The 20,632-nt window shown below is 43.1% G+C and overlaps 1 protein-coding gene across 2 annotated transcripts in view; it reads left to right on the forward strand.

Annotated features, from left to right (window-relative positions):
- The window catches only part of DGKQ (diacylglycerol kinase theta), a 200,338-nt gene that overhangs the window by 48,219 nt on the left and 131,487 nt on the right, over nt 1-20,632 (forward strand). For both annotated transcript variants that reach the window (XM_056518257.1, XM_056518256.1), the window contains exon 2: nt 7,284-7,363. In XM_056518257.1, the coding sequence (XP_056374232.1) occupies nt 7,284-7,363 (80 nt within the window). The remainder of the gene's footprint in view (nt 1-7,283; nt 7,364-20,632) is intronic.

Genomic DNA, 20,632 nt, shown 5'->3' on the forward strand with positions numbered 1-20,632 from the left:
CTGTAGCCCTCCAGATGTTGCAAAACTACAACTCCAAGCATGCCCAGACAGCTGTTTGCTGTTTGGGCATGCTGGAATTTATAGTTTTGCAACAGCTGGATGGCTACAGTTTGGAGATCACTGTACAGTTGTCTCTAAACTGTGGTCCTCTAGATCTAGAAAAACTACAACTCCCAGCATGCACGAACAGCAAGCGGCTGTCTCGCCATACTGGGAGTTGTAGTTGCGTACCTCCAGCTGTTTCATAACCACATCTCCCAGCATGCCCTTCGGCCATCAGTACATGCTGGGAGTTGTAGTTTTGCAACAGCTGGAGGCACACTGGTTGGAAAACCTTCAGTTAGGTTCTGTTCAGTTAGGTATTTTCCAAACTGAAGGTTTTCCAACCAGTGTGCCTCCAGCTGTTGCAAAAGTACAACTCCCAGCATGCATGGTCTGTCAGTGCATGCTGGGAGTTGTAGTTTTGCAACAGCTGGAGGTTTGCCTCCCCCCCCCCCATGTGAATATACAGGGTACATTCACACGGGTGGGTTTACAGTGAGTTTCCTGCTTTAACCCCTTAAGGACCAAGCACGTATGAGTACGTCCCTGCACCCTGGGTCTTAAGGACCAGGCACGTACTCATACGTCCGTGGGAATTTCGGTTCCCGCCGGGCGGGGACCAGACCGGGGTGACCACTGATATCGATCAGCAGTCACCCCGCGCAAATGCCCAGGGGGGTCATCATATTGGCGATCGGCGCAAATCGCAAGTGAATTCACACTTGGGATTTGCGTGATTCCGGGTCATTATGGCTCTATGGTGACCCGGAATATAAGGGGGATCGCGGGTGTCTAAGTCACCCACAATCCCCCTGAAGAGATAGGAGTGAGGTGGCAGGGGTGCCACCCCTCCTATCCCTGCTATTGGTGGTCTAGACGCGACCACCAATAGCAGATCTGGGGCGGGGGGGTTAACTTTTGTTTTCCCCGTCTTGCCCACCCACAATAGGCAGGGCTGAACGGGGAAACGACAGAGGACCGGCGCCGGAGTCCACTTACAGATCTGCAGAGGCTTCGGGCGACGATCGGCGTCGGAGATAGGCGAGCGGCGATGTCGTGCAGCAGGCTCCCTGGATCCGACGGAAGCCGGTAAGTTGCCTAGCAACATCTGGAGGGCTGCAGTCCGAGACCACTATATAGTGGTCTCTATACTGTTGCACTCCAGATGTTGCAAAACTACAACTCTCAGCATGCCCAGACAGCTGTTTGGGCATGCTGGGAGTTGTAGTGTTGCAACAGCTGGAGGGCTACAGTTTGAGACCACTATATGGTAGTCTCTGAACTATAGCCCTCCAGATCTTGCAAAACTACAACTCCTAGCATGCCCACACAACTGTTTGCTGTCTGGGCAAGCTGGAATTTGTAGTTTTGCAGCATCTGGAGGGCCACAGTTTGCAGTGGTCTCTATACTGTAGCTCTCCAGATGTTGCAAAACTGCAAATCCCAGCATGCACAGACAGCAAACAGCTGTCTCAGCATGCTGGGAGTTGTAGTTGCGATCCCTCCAGCTGTTGCATAACTACATCTCCCAGCATGCCGTTCGGTGATCAGTACATGCTGGGAGTTGTAGTTTTGCAACAGCTGGAGGCACACCAGTTGGAAAATATTGAGTTAGATAACAGAACCTAACTGAAGGTTTTCCAACCAGTGTGCCTCCAGCTGTTGCAAAAGTACAACTCCTAGCCTGCATGGTCTGTCAGTACATGCTGGGAGTTGTAGTTTTGAAACAGCTGGAGGTTTGCCCCCCCCCCCATGTGAACGTACAGGGTACATTCACACGGGCAGGCTTACAGTAAGTTTTCTGCTTCAAGTATGAGCTGCGGCAAATTTTTCGCTGCAGCGCAAACTCCTAGCAGGGAACTCACTGTAAACCTCCGCCAGTGTGAATGTACCCTAAAAACACTACACTAACACAAAATAAAGGGTAAAACACTACATATACACCCCCTTACCCTGTGTCCCCAATAAAAATTGAAAACGTATTGTACGGCAGTGTTTCCAAAACGGAGCCTCCAGCTGTTTCAAAACAAGAACTCCCAGCATTTCTGGACAGCCACTGACTTTCCAGGCATGCTGGGAGTTTAGCAACAGCTGGAGGCACCCTGTTAGGGGTATTCTACGCCAGTGATTCCCAATGTCCACCCCTATGCAATCCCTAATTTAGTCCTCAAATGCGCATGACGCTCTCTCACTTCGGAGCCCTGTCGTATTTCAAGGAAACCGTTTAGGGCCACATATGGGGTATCTCCGTACTCGGGAGAAATTACACTACAAATTTTGGGGGGCTTTTCTCCTTTTATCCCTTATGAAAAGGAAAAGTTGGGGTCTAAACCAGCCTGTTTGTGTAAAAAAAAAAAAATTTTTTTTACACTAACATGCTGGTGTTGCCCTTTACTTTTTATTTTCACAAGAGGTAAAAGGAATAAAAGACCCCCAAAATTTGTAACACAATTTCTCCTGAGTACGGAAATACCCCAGATGTGGGCGCAAAATGCTCTGCGGGTGCACAACAAGGCTCCGGAGTGAGAGTGCACTATGTAAATTTGAAGCCTAAATTGGTGATTTGGACAGGGGTGGCTAATTTTACAGCGGTTCTGACATAAACGCAAAAAAATTAATACCGACATGTGACTCCATTTTGGAAACTACACCCCTCACGGAATGTAATAAGGGGGTATAGTGAGCCTTAACACTTCACAGGTGTTTGACAAATTAAGTTGGATGGGAAAATAAAAAATAAAAAAAATTTTCACAAAAATGCTGGTGTTACCCTAAATTTTTCATTTTCACAAGGGAAAATAGGAAAAAAGCCCCCCAAAATTTGTAACTCCATTTCTTCTGAGTAAGTAAATACCCCAAATGTGGATATAAAGTGCTCTGTGGGTGCACTACAATGCTCAGAAGAGAAGGAGCGCCATTGGGATTTTGAAGAGAAAATGTGTCCGGAATTGAAGGCCACGTGTGTTTACAAAGCAAATTTTTGGGGGTATTTTCTGCTATTAACCCTTGCAAAAATGGTATGCCATGTGTTTTTTTTTTTTTTTTTGCTGTTCTGGCACCATAGGGCTTCCTAAATGCAACATGCCCCCCAAAAACCATTTCAGAAAAACGTACTCTCCAAAATCCCCTTGTCGCTCCTTCGCTTCTGAGCCCTCTACTGCGCCCGCCGAACACTTTACATAGACATATGAGGTATGTGCTTACTCGAGAGAAATTGGGCTACAAATACAAGTATAAATTTTCACCTTTTAGCCCTTGTAAAAATTCAAAAATTGGGTCTACAAGAACATGTGAGTGTAAAAAATGAAGATTGTGAATTTTCTACTTCACTTTGCTGCTATTCCTGTGAAACACCTAAAGGGTTAAAATGCTGACTGAATGTCATTTTGAATACTTTGGGGGGAGCAGTTTTTATAATGGGGTCTTTTATGGGGTATTTCTATTATGAAGACCCTTCAAATCCACTTCAAACCTGAACTGGTCCCTGAAAAATAGTGAGTTTGAAAATTTTGTGAAAAATTGGAAAATTGTTGCTGAACTTTGAAGCCCTCTGGTGTCTTCCAAAAGTAAAACATGTAAATTTAATTATGCAAACATAAAGTAGACATATTGTATATGTGAATCAAAACATTTTTTTATTTGGAATATCCATTTTCCTTACAAGCAGAGAGCTTCAAAGTTAGAAAAATGCAAAATTTACAATTTTTTCATCAAATTTGGGGATTGTTCACCAAGAAAGGATGCAAGTTACCACAAAAATTTACCACCATGTTAAAGTAGAATATGTCACGAAAAAAACAATCTCGGAATCAGAATGTTAACTAAAAGCATCCCAGAGTTATTAATGTTTAAATTGACAGTGGCCAGATGTGCAAAAAACACTCTGGTCCTTAAGGGGCTAAGTTTGAGCTGCAGCAAATTTTCCACCGCAGCGCAAACTTCTAGCGGGAAACTCGCCATAAACTCCCGCCTGTGTGAATGTACCCTAAAAACACTACACTAACACAAAATAAAGGGTAAAACACTACATATACATCCCTTACACTGCCCCCCCCCCAAATAAAAATGAAAAACGTATTGTACGGCAGTGTTTCCAAAATGAAGCCTCCAGCTGTTGCAAAACAACAACTCCCAGCATTTCCGGACAGTCACTGAATGTCCAGGCATGCTGGGAGTATAAAGCAGTTGGAGGCACCCTGTTTGGAAATCACTGGCGTAGAATATCCCTATGTCCACCCCTATGGAATCCCTAATGTAATCCTCAAATGCGCATGGCGCTCTCTCACTTTGGAGCCCTGTTGTATTTCAAGGAAACAGTTTAGGGTCACATATGGGGTATTTCCGTACTCGGGAGCAATTGCGTTACAAATTTTGGGGGGCTTTTTCTCCTTTTATCCCTTATTAAAAGGAAAAGTTGGGGTCTACACCAGCCTGTTAGTGTACATTTTTTAAATTTTTTTTACACTAACAGGCTGGTGTTGCCCCATAATTTGTAATGCAATTTCTCAGTACAGAAATACCCCATATTTGGGCGTAAAATGTTCTGCAGGTGCACAACAAGGCTCAGGAATGAAAGCGCACTATGTACATTTGAGGCCTAAATTGGTTATTTGCTCAGGGGATTTTACAGTGATTCTGACATAAAAGCAAAAAAATAAATGCCCATGTGTGACCCCATTTTGGAAACTACACCCCTCACGGAACTTAACAAGGGGTATAGTGAGCCTTTACACCCCACAGGTGTTTGACAAATTTTCGTTAAATTTGGATGGGAAAATGAAGAAACATTTTTTTTTTTTTTAACTAAAATGCTGGTGTTAACCTAAATTTTTCATTTTCTCAAGGGAAAATAGGAAAAATGCCCCCCAAAATTTGTAACCCTATTTCTTCTGAGTAAGAACATACCCCATATGTGGATGTAAAGTGCTCTGCGGGCGAACTACAATGCTCAGAAGAGAAGGAGCGCCATTGGGATTTTGGAGAGAAAATTTGTCCGGAATTGAAGGCCACGTCTGTTTACAAAGCCCCCATAGTGCCAGAAAAATGGACCCCCCCTCACATGTGACCCAATTTTGTTAACTACACCCTTCACGTTATGTAATAAGGGGTACAGTGAGCGTTTCTGCCCCACAGGTGTCTGACAGATTTTTGGAACAGTGGGCCATGAAAATAAAAAATTTAATTTTTCATTTGCACAGCCCACTGTTCCAAAGATCTGTCAAACACTAGTGGGGTGTAAATGCTCACTGCACCCATTATTAAATTCTGTGAGGGGTTTAGTTTCCAAAATGGGGTCACATGTGGGGGGGTCCTCTGTTCTGGCACCACGGGGGGCTTTGTAAACTCACAAGGCCCCTGACTTCTATTCCAACCAAGTTCTCTCTCCAAAAGCTCAATGGCGCTCCTTCTCGTCTGAGCATTGTAGTGCACCAGCAGTGCACTTGACGTCCACACATGGGGTATTTCCATACTCAGAAGAGATGGGGTTACAAATTTTGGGGGGCATTGTCTCCTATTACCCTTGTAGAAATGTAAAATTTGGGGAAAACAGCATTTTAGTTAAAAAAAATTTTTTTTCTTTTACACATCCAACTTTAACAAAAAGTTGTCAAACACCTGTGGGGTGTTAAGGCTCACTGTACCCCTGGTTATGTTCCTTGAGGGGTGTAGTTTCCAAAATAGTATGCCATTTTTTTTTTTTTACTGTTCTGACATCATAGGGACATCAAATGTGACATGCCCCCAAAAATCATTTCAGAAAACTCGCTCTCCAAAATCCCATTATCGCTCCTTCCCTTCTGAGCCCTTTAGTGCACCAACAGAGCACTTTACATCCACATTTGAGGTATTTCCTTACTCGAGAGAAATTTTCGGGTGATTTCTCTCTTTTACCCCTTGTAAAAATTCTAAAACTGGGTCTACAAGAACATGCGAGTGTAAAAAATGAAGATTTTGAATTTTCTCCTTTACTTTGCTGTTATTCCTGTTAACACACTTACTTACTGAATGTCATTTTGTATACTTTGAGGGGTGCAGTTTTTATATTGCGGTCATTTATGGGGTATTCCTAATATGAAGGCCCTTCAAATCCACTTCAAACCTGAACTGGTCCCTGAAAAATGTTTCCGATTTTAGATTTATTTTATTTTTTTTAATTGGAAAATTGCTGCTGAACTTTGAAGCCCTCTGATGTCTTCCAAAAGTAAAAACATGTCAACTTTATGCAAACATAAAGTAGACATATTGGGGGAGATTTATTAAAACCTGTGCAGAGGAAAAGTTGCTGAGTTGCCCATAGCAACCAATCAAATCCCTTCTTCCATTTTTAACAAGGCCTCTGCAAAATGAAAGAAGCGATCTGATTGGTTGCTATGGGCAACTGGGCAGCTTTTCCTCTGCACAGGTTTTGATAAATCTCCCCCATTGTTTATGTGAATCAATATATAATTCATTTGGGATGTCCATTTTCCTTATAAGAAGAGAGTTTCAAAGTTAAAAAAAATAATGCAAAATTTTCATAAAATTTGGGAATTTTTATCCAAGAAATTATGCAAGTATCGCCGAAAATTTACCACCATCATAAAGTAGAATATGTCATGAAAAAACAGTCTTGGAATCAGAATGAAAAGTAAAAGCATCCCAGAGTTATTAATGCTTAAAGTGACAGTGGTCAGATTAGCAATAAAAGGGCTGCGTGCTTGAAGGTGCTTGAGTTGTGTCCTTAAGGGGTTAATCTGCTGGTGCTTCCTTTTGTACTGTGTCCACTTTATGTGTTTGCAATTCATTTTAGTCCTGCATGTCTCGGCTTATTTTGTATTTTTGTTTTTTACTTTTTATAAAAATTTGTTAATACACATTGAGCATGAAAAGATTTATACATTGTACTCTGATCATATTTTTTCCATTAACCAAATAACCCCAAATTTGATCCTCTGTCTTGGTAATTGGTAAAACGCTTTTACTAATATATTGATGAATGTCAACAACATTTTTTTATTATTGATCAGTGCCCTTACATGTGTCAATATTCATTATTCGCAAATAAATCCTGTAGCTCATTGGTACAAGATAAGTCATTTTTATTTACAAAATTACATTTTGCTGTTTAAATTTGAAATATTATGTGTATATATATATATTTATGTTTACAAATATTTTACTATATTTTATAGTTTGGTGATAATCTATTGCATTGATGTATTTATTATTTTTTTTCAATCTTATTTTTTTTTTCTTTGCAGTTTGCAATTTTATGTCTCATGAAAAGTGCCTAAAGCATGTGAAGACCCTTTGCAGTTGCTTGGCTCCAGGTCTAGTAAGAGTAAGTAATAATGAAAAATGTTCATACATATGCTGTTCCAGAATATATTAGAGACTGGTTTTTATATTGAACTAGCTGAGTACCCGGCGTTGCCTGGTTTTTCCTTCCTAATCCTTGTTGGGAAGGAAAATCAACAAAGAAGGAAGCTTTTGACTTCATATCCCATCCTCATATATTATTGTCATATCCCGTCCCCATATCTCAACCTCATGTCCCATCCTCATGTCCCGTAGATTGGCGATGATATTGTAAGCTGAAAATAGAAGGGGCTTTCTGGGACTGGGTGTGATTTGCAAGCCAGACCAATGCACAAAAAGGGTAGAGAATAAAAGGGGTGGGGCTTAAACTGTGGGCTTGTGGCTTGCAAGCCGGACTAACACATTCACCAGGAGATGCAGATCGAAGCTTGTGGAGTAAGGTAACCAAAGTCCCATATACTTGCATGGGACTTGAAACAAAAACCCATCTTTTATATAAGGGTGTAGGTAAGGGTTAATTTAACTATCATATATTATTATTTGACATATAAGTAATGTGTACCAGGTATTATTGAAATATCTCCAGCCATACAGAAGTTATGTGTGAAAATACATTTCCCATTGATTTGCATTGCACTTTAACCCCTTAAGGACCAACACAAATAAACCTGTACGCCCCTGAAAGACCAGGCCTGTTTTTTCAAATCGGGGATGTCTGTCTTTATTAGAGAATAACTCTGGTAACGTTTTGTCAATCACGATAATTCTGACATTGTTTTTTTGTCACAAGTTATGTACATGAAGTACATTGTAAAAGTAAGCCGATATCATTTGTAGTTTTTTTTTTTTTTTACAATGCAAAAAATCATGATTTTTTTTACAAAAAATTACGATTTTTTGCTATTTTAACACTAATAGGTTGCATATATTTATACTTACTCACCAAATAGTTTATGAAACTTATACTTTCAGATGTCTACTTTATTTTGACGTAATTTTTTTGTTTTTAATTAACATTTTAAATTAGTTAGAAGCCTAACAATTTAACTTGAAATTTAGAAGATTTAGAACATTTAAAAAAAAGTACATCTTTTTTTATGTGCTATGCAGAAATTAAAAGGTAGTAGAACATAGGAACACCCCCCCCAAATGACCCCATTTTAAAAACTAGACCCCTAAAGGTATTCGCTAGGGGGTACAGTGAGTATTTTAACACCATAGTTTTTTGGCAGGAATTATTACAAAGTCAGTGTTAAAAATTAAAAATTTTTCACAAATGCATCATTTGGGGGGCATATCTTTTGTACATCACTTCTGATATTGAAAGAAATGCACCCTATATTTTATTTAGCTGCTTGTCCCATGTTCGGAAATACCCCCGCTTAGGCCATATATGGTTCCTTGGCCGCGTGGTAGGACTCAGAAGGAGAGGAGCGCCATTTGGCTTTCAGGGCAGAGCACGTACCCCCACCCCACCAGTGACCCCATTTATATACCGCACCCCTACAAGTTATTGGCTGGACCAGGGACTTCTCTGATTGGTCCTTGGTCGGCTGGCAGTATAACGCGTCTGTCTGTGACAGTTAAGGCTCCTGATGGATATATCCGCCATGTTGTGGGAATAAGCACCCGCTCATGGCGAATATATCCATCATTGCTGTGTCTGGGTAGCTCAGTGTGTCCGCTCATGACTGCCGGTGGGAAATCCGCCGCTATGAGTGGACACACAAAGCTACCCAGCCGCAGCAGGGAGCTCATTACCGTGACTGCTGCATAATGTGTAGGATCACATGGTGGACATCCGCAGCATATTACATGCTGCTGATGTCCGCCAATGTGATCCTACACATTATAAATTTTTTTTTATTAGATTCATTTAATAAATGTATTTTTAAAATATATATTTTTTTTTTACACTTTTATTACATTTTTATTTATTTATTTTTACACTTTTTAATGCTTTGGAATACTTAGTATTCCAAAGCATTGCAGTTATATGCTGCCTGACAGTTTTCACTAGCAGGCAGCATATGAGGACGTGCCTCTGGCACGTCCTACAGGCAATACCCAGGGAAGATCTGGGGGTCTTTGTAGGACCCCCGGCTGCCCAGGTATGCAGCAGCACCCCGCGATGCTCCAGGGTGCTGCAGGAGAGACAGAGGGAGCCCCCTCCCTCTGTCATAACTCCTTACAGCGCGCGGTCACTTCTGACCGCGGCTGTAAGGGTTATACTGTTGGGAGTGAAGTGAACTTCACTCCCGGCAGTGCGGCAGGTCCCGGCCAGCCGCGGCCACACACAGCACCCCGCGATCGCGATGCGGGGGGCTGCAGAGGAGACAGAGGGAGCCCCCTCCTTCTGTCATAACACTTCCAGCCCACGGTCACTTTCGACCGTGGCTGTAATGGTTAAAACTGCCGGGACCGAAGTTTACTTCGGTCCCGGCAGTGCAGCAGGGACTGTGTGATACAGCCGAGTCCCTACCGCGATCTCGTGGGTGCACTGGGCAACACCCACGAGAATAATGGACGAGTATAGACGTCCAGGTGCCGGAACGCCCGCCAACCTGGACGTCTATACTCGTCCGTGGTCGTTATCGGGTTAAACAAAAACCCGACCCTCACAAATGGGGGTAGTTAAGGGTTAAATTAACTATGCATATTTTAAGTGGACATATAAGTAATATGTGACCAAGTATTATCCAAATATCTCCAGCCGTTTGGAAGTTATGCAGTAACATATATTTCCCATAGACTTGTATGGGACTTAAAACAAAACCCCCCCCCCTGGCAAATGGGGATGAGTAAGGGTTAAATCACCTGTAACATGTGTACCAAGTTTCATGTTAAAGGGGGGGGTTCCAGGATTTTTTTTTTTATTTGACTATGCTACAGGGGCTGTAAAGTTAGTGTAGTTCATAGTACAGTGTCTGTACCTGTGTGATGGTTTTCTCATAATTCGTATATGACTTTCACCCCAATATTTATTTTTACCAGCATACAAAATGACTATTGTCTCAGATTTTTCCCAGCTTGCAATGCGGCCGATACCTGACTCACTAGTCAGCTGATGAAAGGGAGCCTGTCTGCATCAATGGGTGGAGGGATCAATCTGCAACTAATGCAACAGCTGTAGGCACCCTGATTGAAAACCACAGGTCTGCAGCTCATTTATGTTTCAATGGGTGGGGTGGCTGATGTGCGGGAGGGAGGAAAATGGAATTGTGGGATTTGTAGTAAAAAAAAAAGTCGAACAGGAAATACCAGTTCACAAACAGCTAGCCACAGTGTTATGGTAATCTCACAACATAGCCATTTATCCCCAAGACAAGCGCAGATCCTTCCTAAGTATGTCCATTACTGTCTGCCAGGTACGTACTAAAATCACCTTATGGTGGATAACCACTTTAATATCTTTAGCCGTTTGGACGTAATGCTGGAATATACACACATACACACACATACATATACACACACATTGAGTTTTATACATATAGATAGTGAAAGGCCCTAGACCAGTATTCTCCAAACTGTGGACCTCTACAAAACTACAATTCCCAGCATGCTCTCTCTTCCACTCCTCCTAACATTTTTGGCTTTTTTTGTTAATGTCTTTTGAAAGTTCTTATTGGTAGTTTACTAAGGAGGTCCATTTGGTATCTGAAGCCATTGTGAAGTTAATCTGATTAGTGAATTTTGACCTGCAAAATAAACTTAACATGCCACTTTTTATTTATTTATTTATTTATTATAATTTCACCCCACATGAGTGCTGTTAGTGTACCTAGGATTTTGGCATTCTTCTCACATGTCGAAAGTTTGATCGGTGGGGGGCCAAGTGTGAAGATCCCCACCAGAAGCGCTTTGTTAAGCACTGTGCCCCTTTTTCAGTTTGGCTCTTCTTGGAAAGCAGTGTGCGCCATGTACAGGTTAAAGGAGTACTCCGGCGTGCACTTTTTTCCTTTTTATCCCGTCCGGGCTGCAAAATAAAAGAAAACACACTTTCTCTTACCTGCCAACGAGCCCCCGGAGCTCCGGTACAGGTGTTTGGTCCCCGGGCTGTATTCTTCTTACTTCCTGTTAGCCCAGCACGTCACACGGAGCTTCAGCCTATCACCGGCCGCAGCGATGTCCCGCCTCGGCCGGTGATAGGCTGAAGCTCCGTGTGACATGCCGGGCTAACAGGAAGTAAGAAGAATACAGCCCGGGGACCGAACACCTGTACCGGAGCTCCGGGGGCTCGTTGGCAGGTAAGAAAAAGTGTGTTTTCTTTTATTTTGCAGCCCGGACGGGATAAAAGGAAAAAAGTGCGCGCCGGAGTACTCCTTTAACCTCTTAAGGACCCAGCCATTTTACACCTTAGGACCCGGCCATTTTTTTAACATCTGACCACTGTCACTTTAGACATTAATAACTCTGGAATGCTTTTAGTTATCAATCTGATCCCGAGATAGTTTTTTCGTGACATATTCTACTTTAACATAGTGGTAAAAAATTTTTTTAACTTGCATCCTTTCTTGGTGAAAAATGTTAAAATTTTATGAAAAATTTTAAAATTTAGCATTTTTCTAACTTTGAAGCTCTCTGTTTGTAAGGAAAATGGATATTCAAAATATTTAAATTTTTTTTTCACATATACAATATGTCTACTTTATGTTTGCATCATAAAATTGACAAGTTTTTACTTTTGGAAGACACCAGAGGGCTTCAAAGTTCAGCAGCAATTTTCCAATTTTTCACAAAATTTCCAAACTCACTATTTTTCAGGGACCAGTTCAGGTTTGAAGTGGATTTGAAGGGTCTTCATCTTAGAAATACCCCACAAATGACCCCATTATAAAAACTGCACCCCCCAAAGTATACAAAATGATATTCGGTCAGCCTTTTAACCCTTTAGGTGTTTCACAGGAATAGCAGGAAAGTGAAGGAGAAAATTCACAATCTTCATTTTTTACACTCGCATGTTCTTGTAGACCCAATTTTTGAATTTTTACGAGGGGTAAAAGGAGAAAATGTATACTTATATTTGTAGCCCAATTTCTCTCGAGTAAGCACATACCTCATATGTCTATGTAAAGTGTTCGGCGGGCGCAGTAGAGGGCTCAGAACCGAAGGAGTGACAAGGGGATTTTGGAGAGTACGTTTTTCTGAAATGGTTTTTGGGGGGCATGTTGCATTTAGGAAGCCCCTATGGTGCCAGGACAGCAAAAAATACCCACATGCCATACCATTTTGGAAACAAGACCCCTTGAGGAACGTTACAAGGAATAAAGTGAGCCTTAATACCCCACAGGTGTTTCACGACTTTTGCATATGTAAAAAAATAAAATAAAATTTCACTAAAATGTGTGATTCCCCCCAAATTTCACATTTTTGCAAGGGTTAATAGCAGAAAATACCCCCCAAAATTTGTGACCCCATCTCTTCTGAGTATGGAGGTACCCCATAAGTTGACCTGAAGTGCACTACGAGCGAACTACAATGCTCAGAAGAGAAGGAGTCATATTTGGCTTTTTGAGAGCAAATTTTGCTCGGGGGGCACTTCGCATTTAGGAAGCACATATGGTGCCAGGACAGCAAAATAACCCCCACATGGCATACCATTTTGGAAACTAGACCCCTTGAGGAACGTAACAAGGGGTAAAGTGAGCATTTACCCCCCCCCACTGGTGTCTGTCAGATCTTTGGAACAGTGGGCTGTACAAAATTTTTAATTTGCACAGCCCACTGTTCCAAAGATCTGTCAGACACCAGTGGGGTGTAAATTCTCACTGCACCCCTCATTACATTCCGTGAGGGGTGTAGTTTCCAAAATGGGGTCACATGTGGGGTTTAGTTTTTTTTGCGTTTGTCAAAACCGCTGTAACAATCAGCCACCCCTGTGCAAATCACCTCAAATGTACATGGTGCACTCTCCCTTCTGGGCCTTGTTGTGCGCCCCCAGAGCACTTTACGCCTACATATGGGGTATCTCCGTACTCTGGAGAAATTGCATTACAAATTTTGGGGGGCTTTTTTCCCTTTTACCTCTTGTCAAAATGAAAAGTATAGGGCAACACCAGCATGTTAGTTTAAAAAATTTATTTTTTTACACTAACATGCTGGTGTAGATCCCAACTTCACATTTTCATAAGGGGTGAAAGGAGAAAAAGCCCCCCAAAATTTGTTAGGCAATTTCTCCCGAGTACGGCGATACCCCATATGTGACCCTAAACTGTTGCCCTGAAATACGACAGGGCTCCAAAGTGAGAGCGCCATGTGCATTTGAGGCCAGAATTAGGGATTTGCATAGGGGTGGACATAGGGGTATTCTACGCCAGTGATTCCCAAACAGGGTGCCTCCAGCTGTTGCAAAACTCCCAGCATGCTTGGACAGTCAACGGCTGTCCAGCAATACTGGGAGCTGTTGTTTTGCAACAGCTGGAGACTCCATTCTGGAAACAGTGGCGTACCAGATGTGTTTCATTTTTATTGGGGAGGGAGGGGGGCTGTGTAGGGGTATGTGTATATGTAGTGTTTTTTACTTTTTATTTTATTTTGTGTTAGTGTAGTGTTGTGTTTTTAGGGTACAGTCACATGGGCGGGGGGTTACAGCGAGTTTGAGCTGTCGCGCAAAATTTGCTGCATCGCAAACTTGCAGCCTGATACTCACTGTAAGCCCCTGCCCATGTGAATGTACCCTGTACATTCACAGGGGGGGGGGGACCTCCAGCTGTTGCAAAACTACAACTCCCAGCATGCAAAGTCTATCAGTGCATGCTGGTAGTTATAGTTTTGCAACAGCTGGAGGCACACGGGTTGGGAAACACTGAGTTAGGAAACAGACAATGTTTCCCAACCAGTGTGCCACCAGTTGTTGCAAAACCACAACTCTCAGCATTCTCAAGCATGCTGGGAGTAGTAGTTGGCAACATCTTTAGAGCCAGATGTTGCCGAACTACAACTCCCAGCATGCTTGGAGTTGTAGTTTTGCAACATCTGGAGGACTACAGTTTGCAGACGACTAATACAGTGGTTCTCAATCTGTGCCCTTCCAGATGTTGCAAAACTACAACTCCCAGTATGCCAAAACTGTCCAGGCATGCTGGGAGTTGTAGTTCTGCAACATCTGAAGGGCCAGATGTTACAGAACTACAACTCCCAGCATGCCTGGACAGTAAGGGCATGCTGAGGATGTGTAGTTTTGCAACATCTGGAAGGGCACAGTGGTCTCCAAACTGTGGACCTCCAGATGTTGCAAAACTACAACTCCCAGCATGCCCAGACGCCAAGGGCTGTCTGGGCATGCTGGGAGTTGTAGTTTACAGGGTCCCAATACAGCAATGCATGTCGCTTTACGGCGACGTGCATTGCTGTAAAGGGCCCGACCGCGGCTGAAGATCTACTCACCTGTCGCCGCCATCTTCCTCGCCGGGATCCGGGTCTTCAGGGACGAGGTAAGTACCGGGGCCGGTCCCCAGCACTCCCCCGTCCCCCGCCGCGTCCTTCGGTCTTCCTCCTGTCCTCTCCGGACTTTCAGGGGCCGGGCAGGACGGGAGGAAGTAACCGCCCCCCCCCCCTGCGATTGGTCGGTTAGTTAACCGACAGATCGCAGGGTATAGGAGGAGGTGGCAGGCTTGCCACCTCGCTCCTATACGTTAGCATGGTCCTGGCTGTCTGTGACAGCCGGGATCATGCGAAATTACCGGGCGGTCGGGTCCCAGAGACCCGATCAGCCCGGTATCGCCGCAGATCGCAAGGGCGATTTCCCTTGCGATTTGCGGCGATCGCCGACATGGGGGGCCTACATGGCCCCCCTCGGCGTTTGCCCTGGATGCCTGCTGAAGGATTTCAGCAGGCATCCAGTTCCGATCTCTGCCCGGCGAGCGGCAGAGACCGGAAAACGCCAGGGCGTATGGATACGCCCTGGGTCCTTAAGAGGTTAAACAGGTACCTTTTGAGGGGTTTAAGTGACTGCTTAGTATGTTTCATAAATAGGCAATAAAAATATGTTATAAGAAAACATTCCTCAGCTTCCATACAGCATGTTGTATTTTGAGTAGGTACTTACATTTTAGTTCCACGTTTATTTTAAATGCCATCAGCTATAGTATGTGAAATATATCATACTTGAATGACTATTTGCCTCCAGTTCAATCTTCTTTATAAGAAGTCCCTGGAAGGTGTCATTGGTTGACTGGTTTCTTTTTAAGGGGGTGCTCAAGTTGTTTTGAACATCAGTAGCGACAAGCAAGTGCAACACAAGGTTAATATGATCCTAAACTAATGTGGCATATCAGGCAGCTTCCCAAGTGGCCCATAAAGGGACTTCAGGCTGTAGGGAAGACTATGTATTTGTCCTTGGCTGTAGTCAACTCAGGGAGCTGGGCTGTGACCTTTTGCATCTACTAACTCATGTGGAAATTAAACATTTCCAGAACAGCATCACCAAAGAACAATGGGTCACCACTAGCTATGATGATGATAAATCTGCACTGTCAGGAGTGCCTGGAGACCGTTTTGGGACCTCTCAGATGGTTATTTTAAAAGCCATATCAGGTGCTCCTGTTCCTTCATTTCTGCTATTTTTTGAGTGTCCTGCGGTTTTAGTTTCAAAGTTAGTTTGGTCCCAAAAGGAAGTACCTTAACTCATATACTCATGTGATAGAATTGGAACTCTTTTTATCTATCTCTGATTCCATTGTATACTATTCAATTATACAGCTTCACATGTAACTGGTAGTTGAAAATAAAGTTATCTTTTTATTGTTTTTGTATTGCTGGCACCTTCAGATAGATAGCCTTGTATTGTCATGTGTTGTCCCATCCTGTATTAAAGAAATTGCTTCTTTAGTGCTGCAGTTTTAGTTTTTTTTGCAAGATGGAGTTTAGATTTGTGACTACAGTAATCTCCTTATATTCCATTATGTAATGGGGGCAGAGTTTTATCTCTGCATTTACTAAATTATGGTGCACTGCTATTGTTTTTATTATTATTATGAATAATAATCATTATAATTTAACTTTTGATCTTTATCTGCTGGCTATGTCACTGAGACCCAATGTGCATTGTGACACTAAAATCTGTATAAAATTAGGCTAAAACACACAATGTTCAGTGTTTTCATTTGGTAGAACCATCTAAAATTGGCAACTGTATAGTATGTGGCAACTGTATAGACTGTCATTTACCGCTTTTAGACTGGCCAGTTTGCCTCATTTATGATCAGACCCTTGTCACTATTATTTATTTATTAATTAAAAGTGTGTTTGAAAGCTTCTTGTGGTTATTTAAATAATTTTGTATTTTTTTTCTGTAATACATAAGGCTTTTTTTTATAGCTATTTTTTCATTTTGTGATATTGATTTGTTTAAAAAATAAAAATGGAGATAAGTGACTGTTTTTGATAAACTTTTTTGCAAATTAAACAAACAAGTATACTTTAGTGCCCCCGGAAATTCACTGCATGGCTGGTCTGGGTTTTGGCACTATTGTGCTTTCTTAACCAGCCAAATTGTAACTCAAGGTGACATTCATAGAGGATGTTTGAGCTATGTAAACTTGATAACCTAGAATAAAATAAAATCGGCATAAATAACGTCAAGTTTATCGCAAACATGAGAGGTTGGGTGGTTTGGTGTCACTTCTTAGAACTACCTTTTTCTCCGAGTTATGTGATTACACTTTGGGAATCAGGATTTATTTAATAATGTGTTTGTTTTGATTGTATTTCAAGATTTCTCCACTCTTAAGTCTAGATTTCCATTGTGTCTAAAGCAATTTTAAAATGTAAATGTTTCTTTACATTCTGCACATACACCCGTGCAGTGTACATATAGCTTTGTTGCATGCAATTATACGCCATATGACTTTATAAATCACTCAGCTTTAAAAAGCATTGCATCCACTTTTCAAAACAGAAAAAATGAGTTGTACTCTGTTTTGGGACATAAACTTGACAGCTATGCTGAGTGCATTTCCTGGTGCATACGGCAAACAGTAATGCAGAATGTGAAGTATGAACGTGGTCTAAGATTTACAGTAGCATTTAGCCTATGCTGAACTATGTATAAGGAAAGAAAAATTCCCAGAGTGCTTATTTGAAGAACTGCACATATACATCAAAGGTATTCTGAGTATACAAGCTGTCACACTTCTGTAACATCAATACCTCTAAACGGCAATTGCCTGGTGCAAATGGCCTAGAAACCACATTCCTGCTGATCTAGTAGTGATAGTGTTAATGTAAACAGCTCAGTAAATTTAGTTATACTTTACATTATTATTGTTATTGTTGTTATTACTACATCTCACTACTATATGTAATATTGCTCATAGGAACTAGCTGTGAGAGTATTATTCGTGGAAAAAAGAAAACTGACAGCCTAACGTCATCAACCACTTCCCTTTTGCGGCAGAGTAGAGCTCTTTTTTTTTTTTTTTTTTTCCTTTTTCTTTCTTGTCTTACGCGAAGTGCTTATCCCTGTTTAGACAAATGTGCTGTATGCTAGGACTATGTATGTGTAAAGGCTTTATAATGCAGCATGAAGCAAAATTAGACCCAATCTGTTTCAAATTAAACAGCATCTGCAGAATACCATCTATGCTACAAAGAGAACCATGTTGACCGCAAACATGCCAGTATGTGACAGCACAGGAAATACCTTTACTGGTCCTGTTCCTCACCAGGGTTTGCATGTAGCAGCGACAATCTTTCTGATATAGAACTTTTTTAACACCCTACACACACACACACACACACACACTTTTTCCCCCCACAAGGCCATGATTCCTGAAGTTCACACATGAAAAACAAAAATGTAGCTATCCAGTTGAAGGGTTTTCTAATAATATCATATAAATAACAAAACCCAAATTCTTTCTCCCACTTTTAACACTCTTTCGGGAGGGACAATTCATTATTTAGATTGATTTAGTTAAAACAGGTGCCTTTTTTTTTGCCTGTGAAACAAAGTTTTTCATACACTGTGTGAAGACAACATTTTCCTATATACTTGGAGCACATTCATTTTTCAAAAAACATGCAAATTTTATTTTACAAACTAAGTGTGAACATAGCCTCAATGTGTAGAATTAGGCATTGTAAAGGATGAAAAGGCAATCTAAATAATGCCCAATAGACATACCAGCAAAATATAAATACTCCCTTCAGTGACATTTTTGTTGTCATGTCGCACACAAGGCAGTCTTTTGTTAATGCTAAAAGCCGACAAATCATAAAATACTTCCGCTGCTGTTTTTGAGTTTGTGTGTTATGACTGGGAGCGTAAAGTAAAGCCCTAATCTGACCGGGAAATGCCTGTCACTGGTACTTGGAGCACTTGGTTTAATAAGAAACAACAGCCACGGAGATTACCCCTCCCTGTGCTGGGTACAAAAGGGCACATAACCTAGCAGAAGAAACGTGGACAAACGGGCCTGATCTGGGTTAGGTTGCAAGGTAGGGATTCACTAGTCATATGGAGGCCCAAAAAAGCATGTAATAAGAACACATGCATTAAACAGATAAAATATTAGGCTATGAGCTTTTTTACATGTAAATCATGAGCTTTTTCAATAACTTGTCATGATGTGTCTATTGAATGGCCACCTAACAGTGTTATTCTTCACCCATATTAATAATCAACTCCGTTTGATGCAGTTTGTCAAGTTCATACATTGGAAGAACACCTATCCCCCCCCCCCCCCTTGATTAAAGACTTGTTCTCTGAAATTGCCCATGTCCACCGTATGGAAGAACTCCTAGCGGAATCCCACAAACTCTCAGTCCAACATGAGCTTTTGTGGCACCCATAGGAGGTCACTCATTCTGATAAAAATAGAACTCTGTATACTTCCGAAGAGTCTCCCCTGCTTCCCCATTCTCAATTTACTATTCTCTTCCCAGATCTTTTTATTTCCTAACATTCTTTATATTTTTCCCCTTCAGTGTTTCTTTTCTTTGTGTGTGCTTTTGGTATGATATTCCAAGTATTATGTTGATAATGTCCACATGCTTCTTTATTTACTCTTTAGTCTGCCCATTCATTCCTCTTATGCAACATGGTTGCTTACATTTTTTTTTATTTGTTTTATCTTATTGTTTACATTTTTTTCTTTCCTCATTCATGCTTTTGTCTTTGCTACCGAGAGATTTGCTTTCATAATGGAACCATTGTTTTTGTTGTTGTATACCCCCCCCTTTTTTTTTATTATTTCTGTAGCCTCTCCCTTCCCCTATTTTTGTTTTGTTAAACTTAAATAAATCTTTGAATGAGAAAAAGTTCATACATTAAACAGATCCCGTTATTAGTCTATGGGTGATAGATGTCTATCATATCCTCACCCCGCTGCTGGTCCTCTGCTGATCCTCTGTTCCTCGCCCTGCTGCTGCTCCTCCGCTGGTCCTTAGCTCCTTGCCATGCTGCTGGTCCTCCACTCCTCGCCCCGCTGCTGGTCCTCCGCTGCTCGTCCCGCTGCTGGTCCTTCGCTCTTTGCCCCACTGCTGGTCCTCTGCTCCTCGCCCCGCTGCTGGTCCTACGCTCCTTGCCCGCTTATGGCCCTCTGCTGGTCCTCTGCTGGTCCTTTGGCTTCTCGCCCTGCTGCTGGTCCTTTGGCTTCTCGCCCTGCTGCTGGTCCTTTGGCTTCTCGCCCTGCTGCTGGTCCTTTGGCTTCTCATCCCGCTGCAGGTCCCCCGCTCCTCGTCCCGCTGCAGGTCCCCCGCTCCTCGTCCCGCTGCAGTTCCCTCGCTCCTCGTCCCGCTGCAGGTCCCCCGCTCCTTGTCCCGCTGCTGGTCCCCCGCTGCTGGTCCCCCGCTCCTCGTCCCGCTGCTGGTCCCCCGCTCCTCGTCCTGCTGCTGGTCCCCCGCTCCTCGTCCTGCTGCAGGTCCCCCGCTCCTCGTCCAGCTGCAGCTCCCCCGCTCCTCGTCCCGCTGCAGGTCCCCCGCTCCTCGTCCCGCTGCAGGTCCCCCGCTCCTCGTCCCGCTGCAGGTCCCCCGCTCCTCGTCCCGCTGCAGGTCCCCCGCTCCTCGTCCCGCTGCAGGTCCCCCGCTCCTCGTCCCGCTGCAGGTCCCCCGCTCCTCGTCCCGCTGCAGGTCCCCCGCTCCTCGTCCCGCTGCAGGTCCCCCGCTCCTCGTCCCGCTGCAGGTCCCCCGCTCCTCGTCCCGCTGCTGGTCCCCCGCTGCTGGTCCCCCGCTCCTCGTCCCGCTGCTGGTCCCCCGCTCCTCGTCCCGCTGCAGCTCCCCCGCTCCTCGTCCCGCTGCAGCTCCCCCGCTCCTCGTCCCGCTGCAGCTCCCCCGCTCCTCGTCCCGCTGC

This window comes from Hyla sarda, chromosome 1 (genome assembly GCF_029499605.1).
Source record: "Hyla sarda isolate aHylSar1 chromosome 1, aHylSar1.hap1, whole genome shotgun sequence".
Classification (NCBI taxonomy): Eukaryota; Metazoa; Chordata; class Amphibia; order Anura; family Hylidae; genus Hyla; species Hyla sarda.